The following is an 18,507-nucleotide window of genomic DNA, read 5'->3' as shown; positions in this document are numbered from 1 at the left end:
TCTCTCTCCCCTGCCCTCCCTCTCTCCCCCACCTCCTCTCTCTTCCCTGCCCTCTCTCTCTCCCCTGCCCCCTCTTCCTCTCCCCCATCTCTCTTCCCTGCCCTCTCTCTCTCCCCTGCCCCCCTCTCTCTCCCCATCTCTCTCCCCACCCTCTCTCTCTCCCCCACCCCCTCTCTCTCCCCGCCCACTCTTCCTCCCCTGTCCTCTCAGCCCCACTGCCGTCTCTCCTTCTCTCCACTGCCACCTCTCTCGCTCTCTCTACCCCTGCCCTCTCTCTCTTTCTCCCTTGCCCCCTCTCTCTCCCCCTGCCCTCTCTCTCTCTCCCCCGCTCTCTCTCCCCCAGATCTCCCTCTCCCCTGCCCTCTCTCTCTCCCCATGCCCTCTCTCTCTCCCCCTGCCCTCCCTCTCTCCCCCACCCCTTCATTTTTCCCCTGCCCTCTCTCTCTCTCCCCTTCTCCTCTCTCTCTCTTTCCCCTGCCCTGTCTCACTCTCTCCCCTGGCCCTCTCTCTCTCTCTCTCTCTCTCCCTTCCCCCTCTCTCTCTCTCCCCCCGCCCTCTCTCCCCCCCTCCCACAATGACTAACCTGCTGCGGGTGCTGCGGAGATGAGGAGTTGGCACTCGGCCTGTCCCACCAGGTTCCTCACTGAGCACCGATAAGTCCCGTCCCATTGAGCTGAGCAGTTCCTGATCACCAGTGTCCCCGAAACCCTGTCTGGGAGGCCAAGGGAGAGAGATAGAGAGAATATGTGTTAGAGGAACAGATAGAACTAGAGAGAGAGGGTGAGAGAGACAGAGACAGAGAGAGAGAGAGAGAGACAGAGAGTGAGAGACAGAGAGAGAGAGCGAGAAATAGAGAGACAGAGAGTAAGGGGGAGGGTGAGGGGGTTGGTGAGGGGACGGGGAGGTGGTCTGTGAGGGGGAGGGTGAGGGGCTTAGTGAAGGGGAGGGTGAGGAGGTCAATGAGAGGGAGGGTGAGAGGGTCAGTGAAGGTGAGGGTGAGGTTGAGGGTGAAGAGGAGGGTGAGGGGTTCAGTGAGAGGGAGGGTGAGAGGGAGGGTGTGGGGTAGGGTGACGGGAAGGGTGAGGGTGAGGGTGTTGGTGGGGGGAGGGTAAGGGGGAATGTGATAGGAATGGTGAGGGACTCGGTGAGCGGGAGGGTAGAGTGAAGGGGAGGGTGAGGGTGAGGGTGAGGGGAGGGTGAAGGAGAGGGTGAGGGTGAGGGGGAGGGTGAGGGAGAGCGTGAGAGGGAAGTTACGGAGGAGGGTGAGAGGGAGGATGAGGGGGTGGGTGAGGGGGATGGTGAGCGGTTCAGTGTAACAGAGGGTGAGGGGCAGGGTGAGGGGAAGGGTGGGGGTGAGGTTGAGGTGGAGAATGATGGAGGTGGTGAGGGGGAGGGTGTGGGAGAGGGTGAGAGGGATTGTGAGTGGGAGGGTGAGGGTGAAGGTGTGGGTGAGGGTGGGTGAGGGGGAGGGTTAGGGTGTCGGTGAGGGGGAGGGTGAGGGGGTCGGTGAGGGCTTGAGTGAGGGTTTGGGTGAGGGGGAGGGTGAGGGGGTTGGTGAGGAGGTGGGTGACGGGTTCGGTGAGGGGTAAGGTGAGGGGGAGGGTGAGGGGGAGGGTCTCGGTGAGTGGGATGGTGAGGGGGTCAGTGACGGGGAGGGGGAGGGTAACTGGGAGGTTATGGAGGAGGGTGAGGGGGTCGGTGAGGGGGTCAGTGAGGGGGAGGATGAGGGGGTGGGTGAGGGGGATGGTGAGTGGTTCGGGGTGGCGGAGGGTGGGGGGAGGGTGAGGGGGTTAGTGAGGGGGAGGGTATGGGGGAGGGTGAGAGGGAGGTTACAAAGGAGGCCGAGAGGGCCCTCTCTGTCTCTCTCTCCCCGGCCCCCTCTCTCCCTGCCCCGTCTCTTCCCCCCCCCAACCCTCTCTCTCTCTCCCCACACCCTCTCTCTCTCTCTCTCTCTCCCCCTCGGTGAGGGAGAGGGTGTGGGGGAGAGTGAGAGGGATTGTGAGTGGGAGGGTGAGGGTGATGGTGAAGGTGAGGGTGAGGGTCGGTGAGGGGGAGGATGAGCAGGAGGGTGAGGTGGTGGGTCAGGGGGTGGGTGAGGGGGTTGGTGAGGGGCAGGAGCGGTGGGTGCAGGGGTCAATGAGGGGCAGAAGCGGAGGGTGCGGGGGTCAGTGAGGGGCAGAAGCGGAGGGTGAGGGGGTCGGTGAGGGGCAGGAGTGTAGGATGAGAGGGTCGGTGAGTGAATGTTTTGTGGATGGGGTGCCGATCAAGCAGGGGCTGCTTTGTCCTGGATGGTGTCGATCTTCTTGAGTGTTGTGGGAGCCGCCCTCACCCAGGCAAGTGGGGAGTATCCCATCGCACTCCTGACTTGTGCCTTATAGGTGGTGGACAGGCTTTTGGGGGAGTCAGGAGGTGAGTTACTGACCGCAGGATTCCCAGCCTCTGACCTGCTCTTGCAGCCACAGTATTTATATGGCTGGTTCAGTTCAGTTTCTGGTCAATGGTAACCCCCAGGATGTTGATAGTGAGGGATACAGTGATGGTAATGCCATTGAACATAAAGGGGCAGTGGTTGGATTCTCTTTTCTTGGAGGTGGTCATTGCCTGACACTTGTGTGGCACGAATATTACTTGCCACTTGTCAGCCCAGGCCTGGATATTGTCCAGGTTTTACTGCATTTGGACATGGACTGCTTCAGTATCTGAGGAGTCATGAATGGTGCTGAACATGGTGCAATCATCAGCGAACATCCCCACTTCTGACCTTATGATGGAAGGAAGGTCATTGATGAAGCAGCTGAAGATGGTTGGGCCGAGGGCACTACCCTGAGGAACTCCTGCAGTGATGTCCTGGGACTGGGATGACTAGCCTCTAACAACCACAACCATCTTCCTTTGTGCTAAGTATGACTCCAATCAGCGGAGAGCTTTCCCCCTGATTCCCATTGACTCCAGTTTTGCTAGGGCTCCTTGATGTCACACTTGGTCAAATGCTGCCTTGATGTCAAGGGCAGTCACTCTCACCTCACCTCGGGAGTTCAGTTCTATTATCCATGTTTGAGACAAGGCTGTAATGAGGTCAGGAGTGTCCCTGATGGAACCCAAACTGAGCATCAGTGAGCAGCTTATTGCTAGGCAAGTGCCGCTTGATAGCACTGTTGATGACCCCTTCCATTACTTTACTGATGATGGAGATTAGACTGATGGGGCGATAATTGTCCGGGTTGGATTTGTCCTGCTTTTTGTGGACAGGACATAACCTGGGCAATTTTCCACATAGCCGGGTAGATGCCAGTGTTGTAGTTGTAGTGGATTAAACTCCATCTGCCATTTCTCCACCCAAGTCTCGTTCTCTCTGTCTCTCTGTCTCTCTCTCTCTCTCTCTCGCTGTCACTCTGTCCCTCGCTCTTTCTGACAAAGTCTCTCCCTGTCTCTTTTTTCTCTCTCTGCCCTCCCTCTCTGAGGATATCTCTCTCTCTCTGAAGGCAGCAGTTCATGTAGACAAGGTTGTAAAGAAGGCATATGGAATGCTCTCCTTCATTGGCAGAGGTATAGAATATAAAAGTAAGGATATAATGTTGGAATTGTATAAAACACTGGTGAGGCCACAACTGGAGTATTGTGTACAGTTCTGGTCACCACATTACAGGAAGGACATAATAGCTCTGGAGAAAGTGCAGAGGAGATTTACAAGAATGTTGCCAGGGTTAGAAAAGCGTAGCTACGAGGAAGGATTGGATAAGTTGAGGTTATTTTCCTTGGAACAAAGAAGGCTGAGAGGTGACTTGCTTGAGGTGTACAAAATTATGAGGGGAATAGATAGAATGGACAGGATAAAATTGTTTCCCTTGGTAGAGAGTTCTAGAACCAGGGGACATAGATTCAAGATAAGTGGGAGAAGGTGTAGGGGGGAACGTGAGGAAGAACTTTTTTACGCTAAGGGTAGTAGGTGTCTGGAATTCACTGCCCAAGTTGGTGGTAGAGGCAGAAACTCTAAACTCTTTTAAAAAGTACCTGGATCTGCACCTCAAGTGCTGTAAGCTGCAGGGCTATGGGCCGGGTGCAGGAAGTTGGGATTAGAAAGGGCACCTGGGTGTCCTCGGGCTGGCATGGACAAGATGGGCCAAATGGCCTCCTTCTGTGCTGTAACTTTTCTATGGTTCTATGGTTCTATGGCTCTATGGTATCTCTCTCTGTCCCTCCCTCTCTCTCTCTGTGTCTCACTCTCCATCTCTCTCTCTCTCTCTCTGTCACCTTGTCCCTCACTCTTTCTGACAATGTCTCTCCCGGTCTCTCTTTCTCTCTCTGCCCCTCTCCCTCTGAGGATATCCCTTTATCTGTCTCTCTCTCTCTCTGTCTGTCTCTCTCGTTCTCTCTCCCTCTCTCTCTGTTCTCGCTCTCCATCTCTCTCTCTCTCTTTGTCTCCCTGTCCCTCGCTCTTTCTGACAACGTCTCTTGCTGTCTCTCTTTCTCTCTCTGCCCCTTTCCCTGAGGATGTCTCTTTCCCTCTGGTTGTCTGTCTGTCTCCCTCTCTCACTCTCTCACTCTCCAGCTCTCTCTCTCTCTCTGTCACTGTGTCCCTCGCTCTTTCTGACAATGTCTCTCCCTTTCTCTCTTCCTCTCTCTGCCCCTCGCCCTCTCTGAGGATATCTCTTTCCCTGTGTCTCTCTCTCTCTCTGAGGATGTCTCTCTCTCTCTCTGTCTCACTCTCTGTCCCTCTCTCTCTGTCTTTTTCTCTGTCTCACTCTCCATCTCTTTCTCTGTCTCTCTCTCTCTCACACTCTCCGTCTCTCTCTCTCTGTCTCACTTGCCGTCTCTCTCTCTCACTCTCTCTCTCTGTCTCTGTCTCTCTCTCTGTCTCTCTCCATCTGTCTCTCTCTTTCTGTATCTCTCTCTCTTTGTCACTCCGTCCCTTGCTCTTTCTGACAATGTCTCACCCTGTCTCTCTTCCTCTCTCTGCTCCTTGCCCTCTGAGGATGTCTCTCTCTCTGTCTGTCTGTCTGTCTCTCTGTCTCACTCTCTCTCTCTGTCCCTCTCCCTCTGTCTCTCTCTCCCTCTCTATCTCTCTGTCACTCTGTCCCTTGCTCTTTCTGACAATGTCTCTCCCTTTCTCTCTTCCTCTCTCTGCCCCTCGCCCTCTCTGAGGATATCTCTTTCCCTGTGTCTCTCTCTCTCTCTGAGGATGTTTCTCTCTCTCTCTGTCTCACTCTCTGTCCCTCTCTCTCTGTCTTTCTTTCTCTGTCTCACTCTCCATCTCTTTCTCTGTCTCTCTCTCTCTCACACTCTCCGTCTCTCTCTCTCTCTGTCTCACTTGCCGTCTCTCTCTCTCACTCTCTCTCTGTCCCTCTCCCTCTGTCTCTCTCTCCCTATCTCTCTGTCACTCTGTCCCTTGCTCTTTCTGACAATGTCTCTCCCTGCCTCTTTTTCTCTCTTTGCCCGTGTCTTTGAGGATGTCTCTCTCTCTGTCTCTCTCATGCTCTTTCGCTCTCTCACTGTCTTTCTCATTGTGATATCTTTTAGGAGGGGCCATTGTGTCCAACCTGTGGTGATATGGAGTCCAGTGGTGTATCATTGAGGAGAAGGTCTTGAACCTTGTGTGTTTAAACATGAACATTCACTGGTAGCCTTTAACTATTTCCAGACCTCAGGTGCTGCTCACCATACACTCGGCTGCTTCCAGAGTGTTCTTATTTCACTAGGGCTGCTCTCTCCCAGAGCCTATTACCATGGGGCTAAAATTAAAATTTAATCTGCAATTAAAATTTAATGAATGAACACTAAATTAAAATAAACTGCAGAGCCAAACTAACATTTAACAGTAATGAGTGTGAATTATGTGCATAGTTGTGGAATTTCAACAGGAAATAAATCACTCGAATCATATTGACGACAGAGTTCAGTTGATTTTAAGGGCTTGTGGGAATTAAGCGATGGTACAGGAAGGTGGAGATCAGATATCAGATCAGCCATGGTCCTGTTGAATGGGCTCAAAGAGAGCCAATTGACCCACCCATGCCCTTACTTCTTAAGCACGAACACTGTGTGTGACCTAAACGCTGAATCGATAACTACCATAAATAGATGCCTGCCCTAATATATTTTACATTATGTTTATATAAAGCACTGTCCTGTACTTTGAACAACGCTGGAGGAGATTTGCCAGTAAATAGTGAAATGTGCATCAATCCCAAAAAGCTAACATACAAGTTCAGCAGGGAATAGGGGAGGGAAATGGAATATAAAAGCAAAAAAACCTGTGGATGCTGGAAATCCAAAACAAAAACAAAAATAAAAATAGCCAGTAAAGCTCAGCAGGTCTGGCAGCATCTGTGGAGAGGAACACAGTTAACGTTTCGAGTCAGAATGACTCTTCAGCAGAATTAAGGAAGAATAGAAGAGAGGTGAAAGATCCGAGGCAATGGAGTGTTGGCCTTTATTTCAAAGGGCATGGAGTATAAAAATAGGCAAGTCTTGCTAAAACTACACAAGGTGCTGGTTAGACCACACCTAGAATACTGTGAACAGTTTCAGTCCCCTTATCTAAGGAAAGATATACTGGCATTGGAGGCAGCCCTGAGAAGGTTCACTAGGCTGATCCCGGGGATGGAGGGATTTTCTTATGAGGAGAGGTTGAGTAGGTTGGGCCTGTGCTCATTGGAGTTTAGAAAAATGAGAGGTGACCTTATTGAAACATATAAGATTCTCAGGGGCTTGACAGGGTAGATTCTGAGAGGTTGTTTCCCCTTGATGAAGAGTCTAGGGCCAGAGGGTATAATCTCAGAGTAAGGGGTCACCCATTTAAGACAGAGATGAGGAGGAATTTCTTCTCTCAGAGGGTAGTCAATCTGTGGAATTCTTTACGGCAGAGGGCTGTAGTGGCTGGGTTGTTAAGTATATTCAAGACTGAGATAGACAGATTTTAAATAAGTAAGGGAATCAAGGGTTATGGGGAAAAGGCAGGAAAGTGGAGTTGAGATTATCAGATCAGCCATGATCTCATTGAATGGTGGAGCAGACTCAACGGGCCAAATGGACTACTTCTGCTCCTACATCTTATGGTCTTATGAACTCTATACATCACACCAAGGGCAATCCGATTCTCCAGCTGCACATTTTGCCATGTTCTGCTGAGCACCTTTACATTTCAATAACATGTAGGAACATACAACACCTCTCTTCTGTCTCGATCTCTCTCTCTATCTCGCTCCCCTTTCTGTCTTTAATAGTTTTCCTCTCCCTCTCTCCCTTTCTCAATCTCTCTTTCTCTCTGTCTCCCTCTCTTTCTCTCCCCCTTTCTCTGTCTTTCTCTCTCTCTCTCTCCCTCTCTCTCCCCCTCTCTCCCCTTCTGTCTCTTCCCCTCTCTCCGTCTTTCTCTCTCTCTCTCCCTCTCTCTCTGTCTTTCTCTCTCTCCCTCTCTCTCCCCCTCTCCCCCTCTCTCTCTCCCCCTCTCTCAGCCTTTCTCTCTGTCTCTCTCTCCCTGTCTCCCCCTCTCTCTGTCTCTCTCTCTCTCTGTCTCTCTCTCTCTCTGTCTCTCTACTCTTTCCCGTCTCCCTCTCTCTCTCTTTCTCTCTCTGCCTCTGTCTCTCTTTCTTGTTCTCTGTCTCCCTCCCTCACTTTCCCTCTCTCTCTGTCTCCCTCTCTCTCTCTCTCTCTCTCTATCTGGCTCCCTCTCTCTGTCTCTCTCTCTCTGTCTCTCTACGCTTTCCCGTCTCCCTCTCTCTCTCTTTCTCTCTCTGCCTCTGTCTCTCTTTCTTGTTCTCTGTCTCCCTCCCTCACTTTCCCTCTCTCTCTTTCTCCCTCTCTCTCTCTCTCTCTCTATCTGGCTCCCTCTCTCTGTCTCTCGCCCTCCCTCTCCCCCATTCGCGGTTACTCTGTAGATCCCCCCCGGGTATCCATATATCTGTTATCGAATGTGCTGGCAGCTCCTGGGAGTTGCTGCTGATTCTATCCCAGGAGTGGGTGAGAGGTGGGGATCCAGAGTGACTGACACAGTGAAGTCTAACATCCTGACCCCGGTCTCCGGAACGATCCATCCAGCACTCAGGATCCTGAGGCCATCCTGGACAGGGAAAGGGAGAGGCAGAGAGTGAGAGAGAACACGTCAGAAAACCTTCATCAACAGGTCACAGTGAGAGAGACACAGAGACACCTCCACCCTCACCCAAGACCCCTCACCATGACCCTAAGCCTGACCCATGACCCCTGCACCCCAGCATGACCTCCGACTGTCATCCAAACCCTGACCCCTGCCCCTCACAGTGACCTCCCACTGTCACTCTAAAACTGACCCCTGACCCCTCAACGTGACCTCCTACTGTCACTCTAACACTGACCCCTGACCCCTCACCCTGAACTCCCACCGTCACTCTAAAACTGACCCTTGACCCCCTCACCCTGAACTCCCACCGTCACTCTAACACTGACCCCGACCCCTCAATGCGAACTTCCACCGTCACTCGAACACTGACCCCTGACCCATCAATGTGAACTATCACTGTCACCCTAACACTGACCCCTGACCCTTACCGCGAACTCTCACTGTCACCCTAGCACTGACCCCTCACTCTGAACTCCCATTGTCACCTTAACACTGACCCCTGATCCCTCACCGTGAACTTTAACCGTCACCCTAACACTGACCCCTTATCCTGAACTCCCACCGTCACCCTAACCCTGACCCCTAACCCTTCACCCTCAGTTCACATGGTTACCCTAAACCCTGACCCCTCACTGTGAACTCCCACATTAGCATAAACCTGACCCCTGACCTCTCACCGTGAAGTCCCACATTCACCCTAACCCTGACCCCTCTCCGTGAACTCCCACATTCACCCTAACCCTGACCCCTCACCGTGAACTCCCATATTCACCCTAACCCTGACCCCTCAGCGGGAGCTCCCACATTCAACCTAACCCCTGACCCCTGACCCCTCACCATGAACTCCCACATTCACCCTAACCCTGACCCCTGACCCCTCACCGTGAACTCCCACATTCACCCTAACCCTGACTCCTGACCCCTTAACGTGAACTCTCATGCTGACTTTCCTGGTATCGATGCCTGGAGCTTTCTTCACTTTATATTGGAAAGTGATGGTGTCACTGGTCTGCAAAGCTCTGATCCTCACGGAGGCATTCCCGGCACTGGGATCTGACTCGCTGATTCAAACCTCCCCAACAGGGGGTTTGGATAATCAAACACCTGCTCATAGATGTAGGTCAGGATCTGTGGAAGGAAAACATGTTAGAAGCAGACGGAGAGATCGAAGGTGTCTCTCTGCTTCCTGGTCACTGAGACACAGATTCACATCTTACCTTGCCCTCGGAGTGTTTTATGGGGATGGGGTGTAGAGGGAGATTTAATCTGTATCTAACCCCACGCTGTTCCTGTCCTGCGAGTGTTTGATGGGGACGGTGTAGAAGGAGCTTTACTCTGTATCTAACCCTGTGCTGTTCCTGTCCTGCGAGTGTTTGATGGGGACAGTGTAGATCCAGGGGATGTTTGATGGGGACAGTGTAGAAGGAGATTTACTCTGTATCTAACCCCCTGCTGTACATTTCCTGGGACTTTTTGATGGGGACGTGTAGAAGGAGCTTTACTCTGTATCTAACCCTGTGCTGTACCTGTCCTGGGAGTGTTTGATGGGGACAGTGTAGAGGGAGATTACTCTGTATCTAACCACATGCTGTAGTTGTCCTGGGAGTGTTTGATAGGGAGAGTGTAGATACTGGGAGTGTTTGATGGGGACAGTGTAGATCCTGGGAGTGTCTGATGCCGTTACTGCTATTCACCATTCTGTCCTGTTTCGTGGTATCAGGACTGATGATGCTCTATTCAATGTCCAGAGAGCCCATGTCAGTGGAATCCAGCCTGTTATGCAGCCAATCTGTACCTCATCATTCTCTGCGACATGGACAGTTTGTGGACATGCTGATGTGATTCTCACAGCGTTCGAGAGACCTGTGGAATAAAGCAGGAATATATTACTTCGAGTGCACTGACACTCACTCTCTCTGACACACCGGGCAGCCCCTTCCCCTATTGGAGGGGGATTAACCCGCTCACTTACCTCCTCCCAGTGACACACACACACCGAGCAGCCCCTTCCCCTATCAGAGAGGGATGAACACACTCAACCACCCCCTCCCAGTTACACACACACCGGGCAGCCCCTTCCCTATCAGAGAGGGATTAACCCTCTCACCCACCCCCTCCCAGTGATACACACACCGGGCAGCCTCTTCCCCTATCGGAGGGGGATTAACCCACTCACTTACCTCCTCCCAGTGATACACACACTGAGCAGCCCCTGCCTCTATCGGAGGTGAATTAACACTCTCACCCACCCCCTCCCAGTTACATACACACCGGGCAGCCCCTTCCACTATCGGAGTAGGGGGGGATTAACCCTCTCACCCACCCCCTCCCATTACACACACACACACACACACACACCCCGGGCAGCCCCTTCACCCAGCAGGGGGGAGTGATTTACCCTCTCACCCATCTCCTCCTAGTTACACACACACCAGGCAGCACTTTCACCTCTCGGAGGGGGGGGATTAACCCTCTCAACAACCCCCTCCCAGTTACACACACACTGGGCATCCCCTTCCCCCATCAGAAGGGGAGGAATTAACCCTCTCACCCACCTCCTCCCAGTACACACACATCGGGCAGCCTCTTCCCCTATTAGAGGGTGGGGTGTTTAACCCTCTTACCCACCCCCTCTCACTTACACACACACCAGGCAGCCCCTTCCTCTATCGGAGGTGGGATTAACCCTCTCACCCACCTCCTCCCAGTACACACACATCGGGCAGCCCCTTCCCCTGTTAGGGGTGGGGGGGTGGTTTAACTCTCTTATCCACCCCCTCCCAGTTACACACACACCAGGCAGCCCCTTACCCGATGGGAGGGGGGGGATTAACCCTCTCACCCACCTCCTCCCAGTTACACACACACCGGGCAGCCCCTTCCCCTATTGGAGGGGGGGATTAACCCTCTCACCCACCTCCTCTCAGTTACACACACACCGGGCAGCCCCTTCCCCTGTTGGAGAGGGGGAATTAACCCTCTCAGCCACATCGATCCAGTTACACACACACCGGGCAGCCCCTATCCCGATGGGAGGGGGGGGATTAACCCTCTCACCCACCTGCTCCCAGTTACACACACACCGGGCAGCCCCTTCCCCTGTTGGAGAGGGGGGATTAACCCTCTCACCCACCTCGATCCTGTTACACACACACACCGGGCAGCCCCTTACCCGATGGGAGGGGTGGGGTGGATTAACCCTCTCACCCACCTCCTCCCAGTTACACACACACCGGTCAGCACCTTCCTCGATTGGAGGGGGGGATTAACACTCTCATCCACCTCGACCCAGTTACACAAACACTGGGCAGCCCAATCTCCTTATGGAGGGGGAATTACCATGGGTTTGGTTAAACTCCAGGTTATTTTGATTTTTGGTACACCCATTCTCATCCTCCTCGGCTAGTGACTTAATCCAGGGAGGAATGAAGATAAACTGGCTGAACAGAAACCATAGCCTGGGATGAAATTGCATCTGGGAGGCTCAACAACAACAGATTGGGTTAGGGACTCAAAAACAGTTTGTCTCCCTTTTACTATCCCCGATATACATCTCCGTCCCTTTAACTGTCCCAATCTCACACTCTGTACCTTTAACTAACCCCCTGACCTGACTCTCTGTACCTTTAACTGTCCTTGTGATCTCACTCTGTCCCTTTAACTGACCCCCTGACCTCACTCTCAGTCCTGCTAACTAAACACCTGATCTCACACTCTGTCCCTTTAACTGTCCACCTGATCTCATTCTCTGTCCCTTTAACTAACCACCTGATCTCACTATCTGTCCTTTTAACTGTCCCTGATCTCACTCTCGGTCCCTTTAACTGTCTCCATGATCTCATTCGCTGTCCCTTTAACTGTCCCTCTGATCTCATTCCCTGTCCCTGCAACTAAGCCCCCGATCTCAATCTCTGTCCATTTAACTAACTCCCTGATCTCACTATCTGTCCTTTTAACTGTCCCTGGTCTCACTCTCGGTCCCTTTAACCCTCTGATCTCACTATCTGTCCCTTTAACTGTCCCACTGATCTCATTCTCTGTGCCTTTAACTGTCCCTGATCTCACTATGTGTGCCTTTAACTGTCCCCCTGATCTCATTTTCTGTCCCTTTAACTAACCCACTGATCTCACTCTCTGTCCCTTATAATGTACCTGATCTCACTCTCTGTCCTTTTAACTGTACCTGATCTCACTCTCTGCCCCATTAACTATCCATTTGATCTCAATCTCTGTCCCTTTAACTGTCTCCCGATCTCACTCTCTGACTCTTTAACTCTCCAACAGATCTCAAGCTCTGTCTCTTTAACTAACCCCCAGATCACACTCTCTGTACCTTTAAGTGTCCCTGATCTCACTCTCTGTCCTTTTATCTGTCCCCCGATCTCACTCTCTGACTACTTAACAGTTACCCTGATCTCAATCTCTGTCCCTTTAACTAACTCCCTGATATTACTCTCTGTATGTTTAACTGTCACACTGATGTCAGTCTCTGTCCCTTTAACTGACCGCCTAATCTCACTATCTATCCCTTTAACTAACCCCCTGATCTCACACTCTGTCACTTTACCTGCCCCCCTGATCTAACTCTCAGTTCCTTTAACTGTCCCCATGGCCTAACTCTCTGTCCATTTAACTGTGCCCCTGATGCCACTCTCTCTCCCTTTAACTGTCCCTTATGTCACTCTCTGTCTCTTTAACTGTCCCTGATCTCACTCTCTTTCCCTTTAACTGTCCCCTTGATCTCACTCTTTGACCCTTTAACTGACCCCGATCTCACTCTCTGACTCTTTAACTCTCCAACAGATCTCAAGCTCTGTCCCTTTAACTAACACCCTGATCTCAATCTCTGTACCTTTAACTGTCCCCCTGATCTCACTCTCTGTCCCTTTAAATATGTCCATGATCTCACTCTCAGTCCCTTTATCTGTCACTGATCTCACTCTCTGTACCTTTAACTGTCCCCCTGATCTCACACTCTGTCCCTTTACCTTCCCCAATGATCTAACACTCAGTTCCTTTAAATGTCCCCCTGGTCTAACTCTCTGTCCCTTTAAGTGAGCCCCTGATGTCACTCTCTCTCCATTTAACTGTCCCTTATGTCACTCTCTGTCTCTTTAACTGTCCCCCGATCTCACTCTCTGTCCCTTTGACAGTCCCACTGATCTCATTCTCTGTGACTTTAACGATCCCTGATCTCAATCTCAGCCCCTTTAACTGTCCCTGATCTCACTCTGTGTCCCTTTAACTGTCCCCCGATCTCACTCTCTGACTCTTTAACTGACCAAAAGATCTCAAGCTCTGTCCCTTTAACTATTCCCCTGTTCTCGCTTTCTGTACCTTTATCTCTCCCCCGATCTCACTCTCTGACTAGTTAACAGTTGCCCTGATCTCAATCTCTGTCCCTTTAACTAACTCACTGATGTTACTCTCTGTATGTTTAACTGTCCCACTGATGTCACTCTCTGTACCTTTAACTGACCCCCTAATCTCACTATCTGTTCCTTTAACTAACCGCCTGATCTAACTCTCAGTTCCTTTAACTTTCCCCCTGGTCTAACTCTCTGTCCCTTTAACTGTGCCCCTGATGTCACTCTCTCTCCCTTTAACTGTCCCTTATGTCACTCTCTGTTTCTTTAACTGTCCCCCTGATCTCACTCTCTGTCCCTTTAACTGTCCCTGATCTCACTCACTGTACCTTTAACTGTCCCCCTGATCTCACTCTCTGTCCCTTTAAATATGTCCACGATCTCACTCTCTGTCCCTTTATCTATCACTGATCTCACTCTCTGTACCTTTAACTGTTCCCCTGATCTCACACTCTGTCCCTTTATCTTCCCCACGGATCAAACACTCAGTTCCTTTAAATGTCCCCCTGGTCTAACTCTCTGTCCCTTTAAGTGAGCCCCTGATGTCACTCTCTCTCCATTTAACTGTCCCTTATGTCACTCTCTGTCTCTTTAACTGTCCCCCTGATCTCACTCTCTTTCCCTTTAACTGTCCCACTGATCTCATTCTCTGTGACTTTAACTGTCCCTGATCTCAATCTCAGTCACTTTAACTAACCACCCTGATCTCACTCTCTGTGCCATTAACTGTTCCCCTGATTTCACTCTCTGTCCCTTTAACTGTCACCTTGATCTCACTCTCTGTCCCGTTATCTGTCACTGATCTCACTCTCTATACCTTTAACTGTCCCCCGATAACATTTGCTGTCCCTTTAACTAACCCACTGATCTAAAACCTCAGTCCCTTGTAATGTACCTGATCTCAATCTCTGTCCTTTTAACTGTACCTGATCTCACTCTCTGTCCCTTTAACTGTCCCCATGATTGCACTCTCTGTCCCTTTAACCGTCCCAGAACTCACTCTGTCCCTTTAACTATCACCTTGATCTCACTCTCTGTCCCTTTAAATGTCTCATCGATCTCACTCTCTGACTCTTTCACTCTCCAACAGGTCTCAAGCTCTGTCCCTTTAACTAACGTCCTGATCTCACTCTCTGTATCTTTTACTGTCCCCCTGATATCACTCTCTGTCCCTTTAACTAACCCCCTGATCCAACTCTCTGTCCCTTTAACTGTCCCCCAATCTCATTTCCTGCCCCTTTAACTAACCAACTGAACTCACTCACTGTCCCGTTTAATGTACCTGATGTCATTCTCTGTCATTTTAATTGCACCTGATCTCACTCTCTGTCCCTTTAACTGTCCCTGATCTCACTCTCTGTCCCTTTAGAAGCCTGATCTCACACTCTGTCCCTTTAACTGTCCCACTGATCTCATTCACTGCACCTTTAAATGTCCCCCTAGTCTAACTCTCTGTCCATTTAACTGTGCCCCTGATATCACTCTCTGTCATTTAAACTGTAACTGATCTCACTCTCTGTCCCTTTAACCCCCTGATCTCACTCTCCGTCCTTTTAACTGTCCCGCTGATCTCATTCTCTGTGAATTTAGCTGTCCCTGATCTCAATTTCTGTTCCTTTTAATGTCCCCATGATATCACTCTCTGTCCCTTTAACTGTCTCTGATCCCACTGTCTGTACCTTTAACTGTCCCTGATTTCACTCTCTGACTCACTAACTCACCAACAGATCTCAAGCTCTGTCCCTTTAACTAACCCCGTGACCTCACTCTCTGTACCTTTAACTGTCCCCCTGATCTCACTCTCTGTCCCTTTAAATATGTCCATGATCTCACTCTCTGTCCCTTTATCTGTCACTGATCTCACTCTCTGTACTTTTAACTGTCTCCCTGATCTCACACTCTGTCCCTTTACCTTCCCCACTGATCTAACACTCAGTTCCTTTAAATGTCCCCCTGGTCTAACTCTCTGTCCCTTTAAGTGAGCCCCTGATGTCACTCACTCTCCATTTAACTGTCCCTTATGTCACTCTCTGTCTCTTTAACTGTCCCCCTGATCTCACTCTCTTTCCCTTTAACTGTCCCACTGATCTCATTCTCTGTGACTTTAACTATCCCTGATCTCAATCTCAGTCACTTTAACTAACCCCCTGATCTCACTCTCTGTACCATTAACTGTTCCCCTGATTTCACTCTCTGTCCCTTTAACTGTCACCTTGATCTCACTCTCTGTCCCGTTATCTGTCACTGATCTCACTCTCTATATCTTTAACTGTCCCCCGATAACATTTGCTATCCCTTTAACTAACCCACTGATCTAAAATCTCAGTCCCTTGTAATGTACCTGATCTCAATCTCTGTCCTTTTAACTGTACCTGATCTCACTTGGTCCCTTTAACCCCCTGATCTCACTGTCTGTCCTTTTAACTGTCCCGCTGATCTCATTCTCTGTGAACTCAGCTGTCCCTGATCTCAATTTCTGTTCCTTTTCATGTCCCCATGATATCACTCTCTGTCCCTTTAACTGTCTCTGATCTCACTGTCTGTACCTTTAACTGTCCCTGATTTCACTCTCTGTAACTTTAACTGTCCCCCTGATCTTACTCCCTGTCCCTTTAACTAACCACCGGATCCCATTCTCTGTCCCTTTAGCTGTCCCCCGATCTCATTTCCGGTACCTTTAACTAACCCACTGATCTCACTCACTGTCCTGTTTAATGTACCTGATATCACTCTCTGTCATTTTAACTGTACCTGATCTCACTCTCCGGCCCTTTAACTGTCCCGCTGATCTCATTCTCTGTGCCTTTAACTGTCCCTGATCTCACTATCTGTCCCCTTAACTGTCCACATGAACTCACTCTCAGTCCCTTTAACTGTTCCTGATCTCACTCTCTGACCCTTTAACTGTTCCCTTGATCTCACTCTGTGTAACTTTAACTGTCCCTGATCTCACTCTCTGTCCATTTATCTGTCCCCCGATCTCACTCTCTGATGACTTCAAAGTCGCCCTGATCTCAATCTCTGTCCCTTTAACTAACCCCCTGGTCTCATACTCTGTCCCTTTACATGCCCCCCAGATCTAACTCTCAGTTCCTTTCACTATCCCTCTGGTCTAACTCTCTGTCCCTTTAACTGTGCCCCTGATCTCATAGTCTCTCCCTTTAACTGTCCCTTATGTCACTCTCTGTCTCTTTAACTGACCATCTGATCTCACTCTCAATCCCTTTAAATGTCCCGCTGATCTCACTCTCTGTGACTTTAACTGTCCCTGATCTCAATCTCTGTCCCTTTAAGTGTCTCCATGATCTCACTCTCTGTCCCTTTAACTGTCCCCTTGATCTCACTCTCTGTCCCTTTAACTGTCCCCCGATCTCACTCTCTAACTCTTTTACTCTCCAACAGATCTCAAGCTCTGTCCCTTTAACTAACCCCCTGAACTCACTCTCTTTACCTTTAACTTTCCCCCTGGTCTCACTCTCTGTCCCTTTAAATATGCCCATGATCTCACCCTCTGTCCCTTTGTCTGTCACTGATTTAACTCTCTGAAGCTTTAACTGTCCCCCTGATCTCATTCCTGTTCCTTTAACTAACCCACTGATCTAAATCTCTGTCCCTTGAAATGTACCTGATCTCACTCTCTGTCCTTTCAACTGTCCCCTTGATATCACTCTCTGACTACTTAACAGTCGCCCTGATCTCAATCTCTGTCCCTTTACCTATCCCCCTGACCTCACTCTCTGTCCATTTAACTAAACCAATGATGTCCCTTTACCTGCCCCACTGATCTAACTCTCAGTTCCTATAACTGTCCCCTTGGTCTAACTCTCTGTCCTTTAACTGTCCTGCTGATCTCATTCTCTGTGACTATAACTGTCCCTGATCTCAATATTGTCAATTTAACTGTCCCCATGCTCTCACTCTCTGTCGCTTAAACTGTCCCTGATCTCACTCTCTGTCCCTTTGACTTTCCCGTTGATCTCACTCTCTGTCCCGTTAACTGTCCCGCTGATCTTACTCTCTGTCCCTTTAACTAAGCCCCTGATCCCACTCACTGTCCCTTTAACTGTCCCACTGATCTCATTTAATGTCCCTTTAACTAACCCACTGATCTCATACTCTGTCCCTTTACCTGCCCCCCGATCTAACTCTCAGTTCCTTTAACTGTCCCCCTCGTCTAACTCTCTGTCCCTTTAACTGTGCCCTTGGTCTCATTCTCTGACATTTTACCTGTACCTGATCTCACTCTCTGTCCCTTTCACTGTTCTTGATCTCACTCTCTGTCCCTTTAACTGTCCTCTTGATCTCACTCTCGGTCCCTTTAACTGTCACTATTCTCACTCTCTGTCCTTTTAACTGTCCCCTTGATCTCACTGTCTCACTATTAACAGTCACCCTGATCTCGATTTCCGTCACTTTGAATAACTCCCTGATGTCACTCTCTGTCCCGTTAACTGTCACTGATCTCACTCTCTGTCTCTTTAACACCCTGATCCCACACTGCGTCCCTTTAACTGTCCCGCTGATCTCAATCTCTGAGCCTTTAACTGTCCCTGATCTCGCTATCTGTCCCTTTAACTGACCCCATGATCTCACTCTCTGTCCCTTTAACTATCCCCCGATCTCACTCTCTGTCCCTTTTACTGTCCCCCCATCTCAGTCTCTGACTCTTTAATTCTCCAACAGATCTCAAGCTCTGTCTCCTTAACTAACCCCCGAACTCATTCTCTGTCCCTTTAAATAACCCCCCGATCCCACTCTCTGTCCCTTTAACTGTCCCCAATCTCATTTCCTGTCCCTTTAACTAACCCACTGATATCACTCACTGTCCTGTTTAATGTACCTGATGTCACTCTCTGTCATTTTAACTGTCCCTGATCTCACTCTCTGTCCTTTTAACTGTCCCTGAACTCATTCTCTTTCCCTTTTATCCCCTGATCTCATTCTCTGTGCCCTTAACTGTCCCTGATCTCATTATCTGTGCCTTTAACTGTCCCCATGATCTCATTCACAGTCCCTTTAATTGTTCCTGATGTCACTCTCTGTCCC

General features: G+C 50.1%; 1 protein-coding gene across 1 annotated transcript in view; it reads right to left on the bottom strand.

Annotated features, from left to right (window-relative positions):
* Window positions 1–578: 578 nt before the first annotated feature.
* Window positions 579–18,507, bottom strand: part of LOC121289626 (coxsackievirus and adenovirus receptor homolog) — an 823,703-nt gene continuing 805,774 nt past the window's right edge. Inside the window, exon 5 of the mRNA XM_041209257.1 lies at window positions 579–712. Within this exon, the coding sequence (XP_041065191.1) occupies window positions 579–712 (134 nt within the window). The remainder of the gene's footprint in view (window positions 713–18,507) is intronic.

This window comes from Carcharodon carcharias, chromosome 17, assembly GCF_017639515.1.
Source record: "Carcharodon carcharias isolate sCarCar2 chromosome 17, sCarCar2.pri, whole genome shotgun sequence".
NCBI classification, from domain to species: Eukaryota; Metazoa; Chordata; class Chondrichthyes; order Lamniformes; family Lamnidae; genus Carcharodon; species Carcharodon carcharias.
This window is presented reverse-complemented; position numbering and strand designations above follow the sequence as displayed.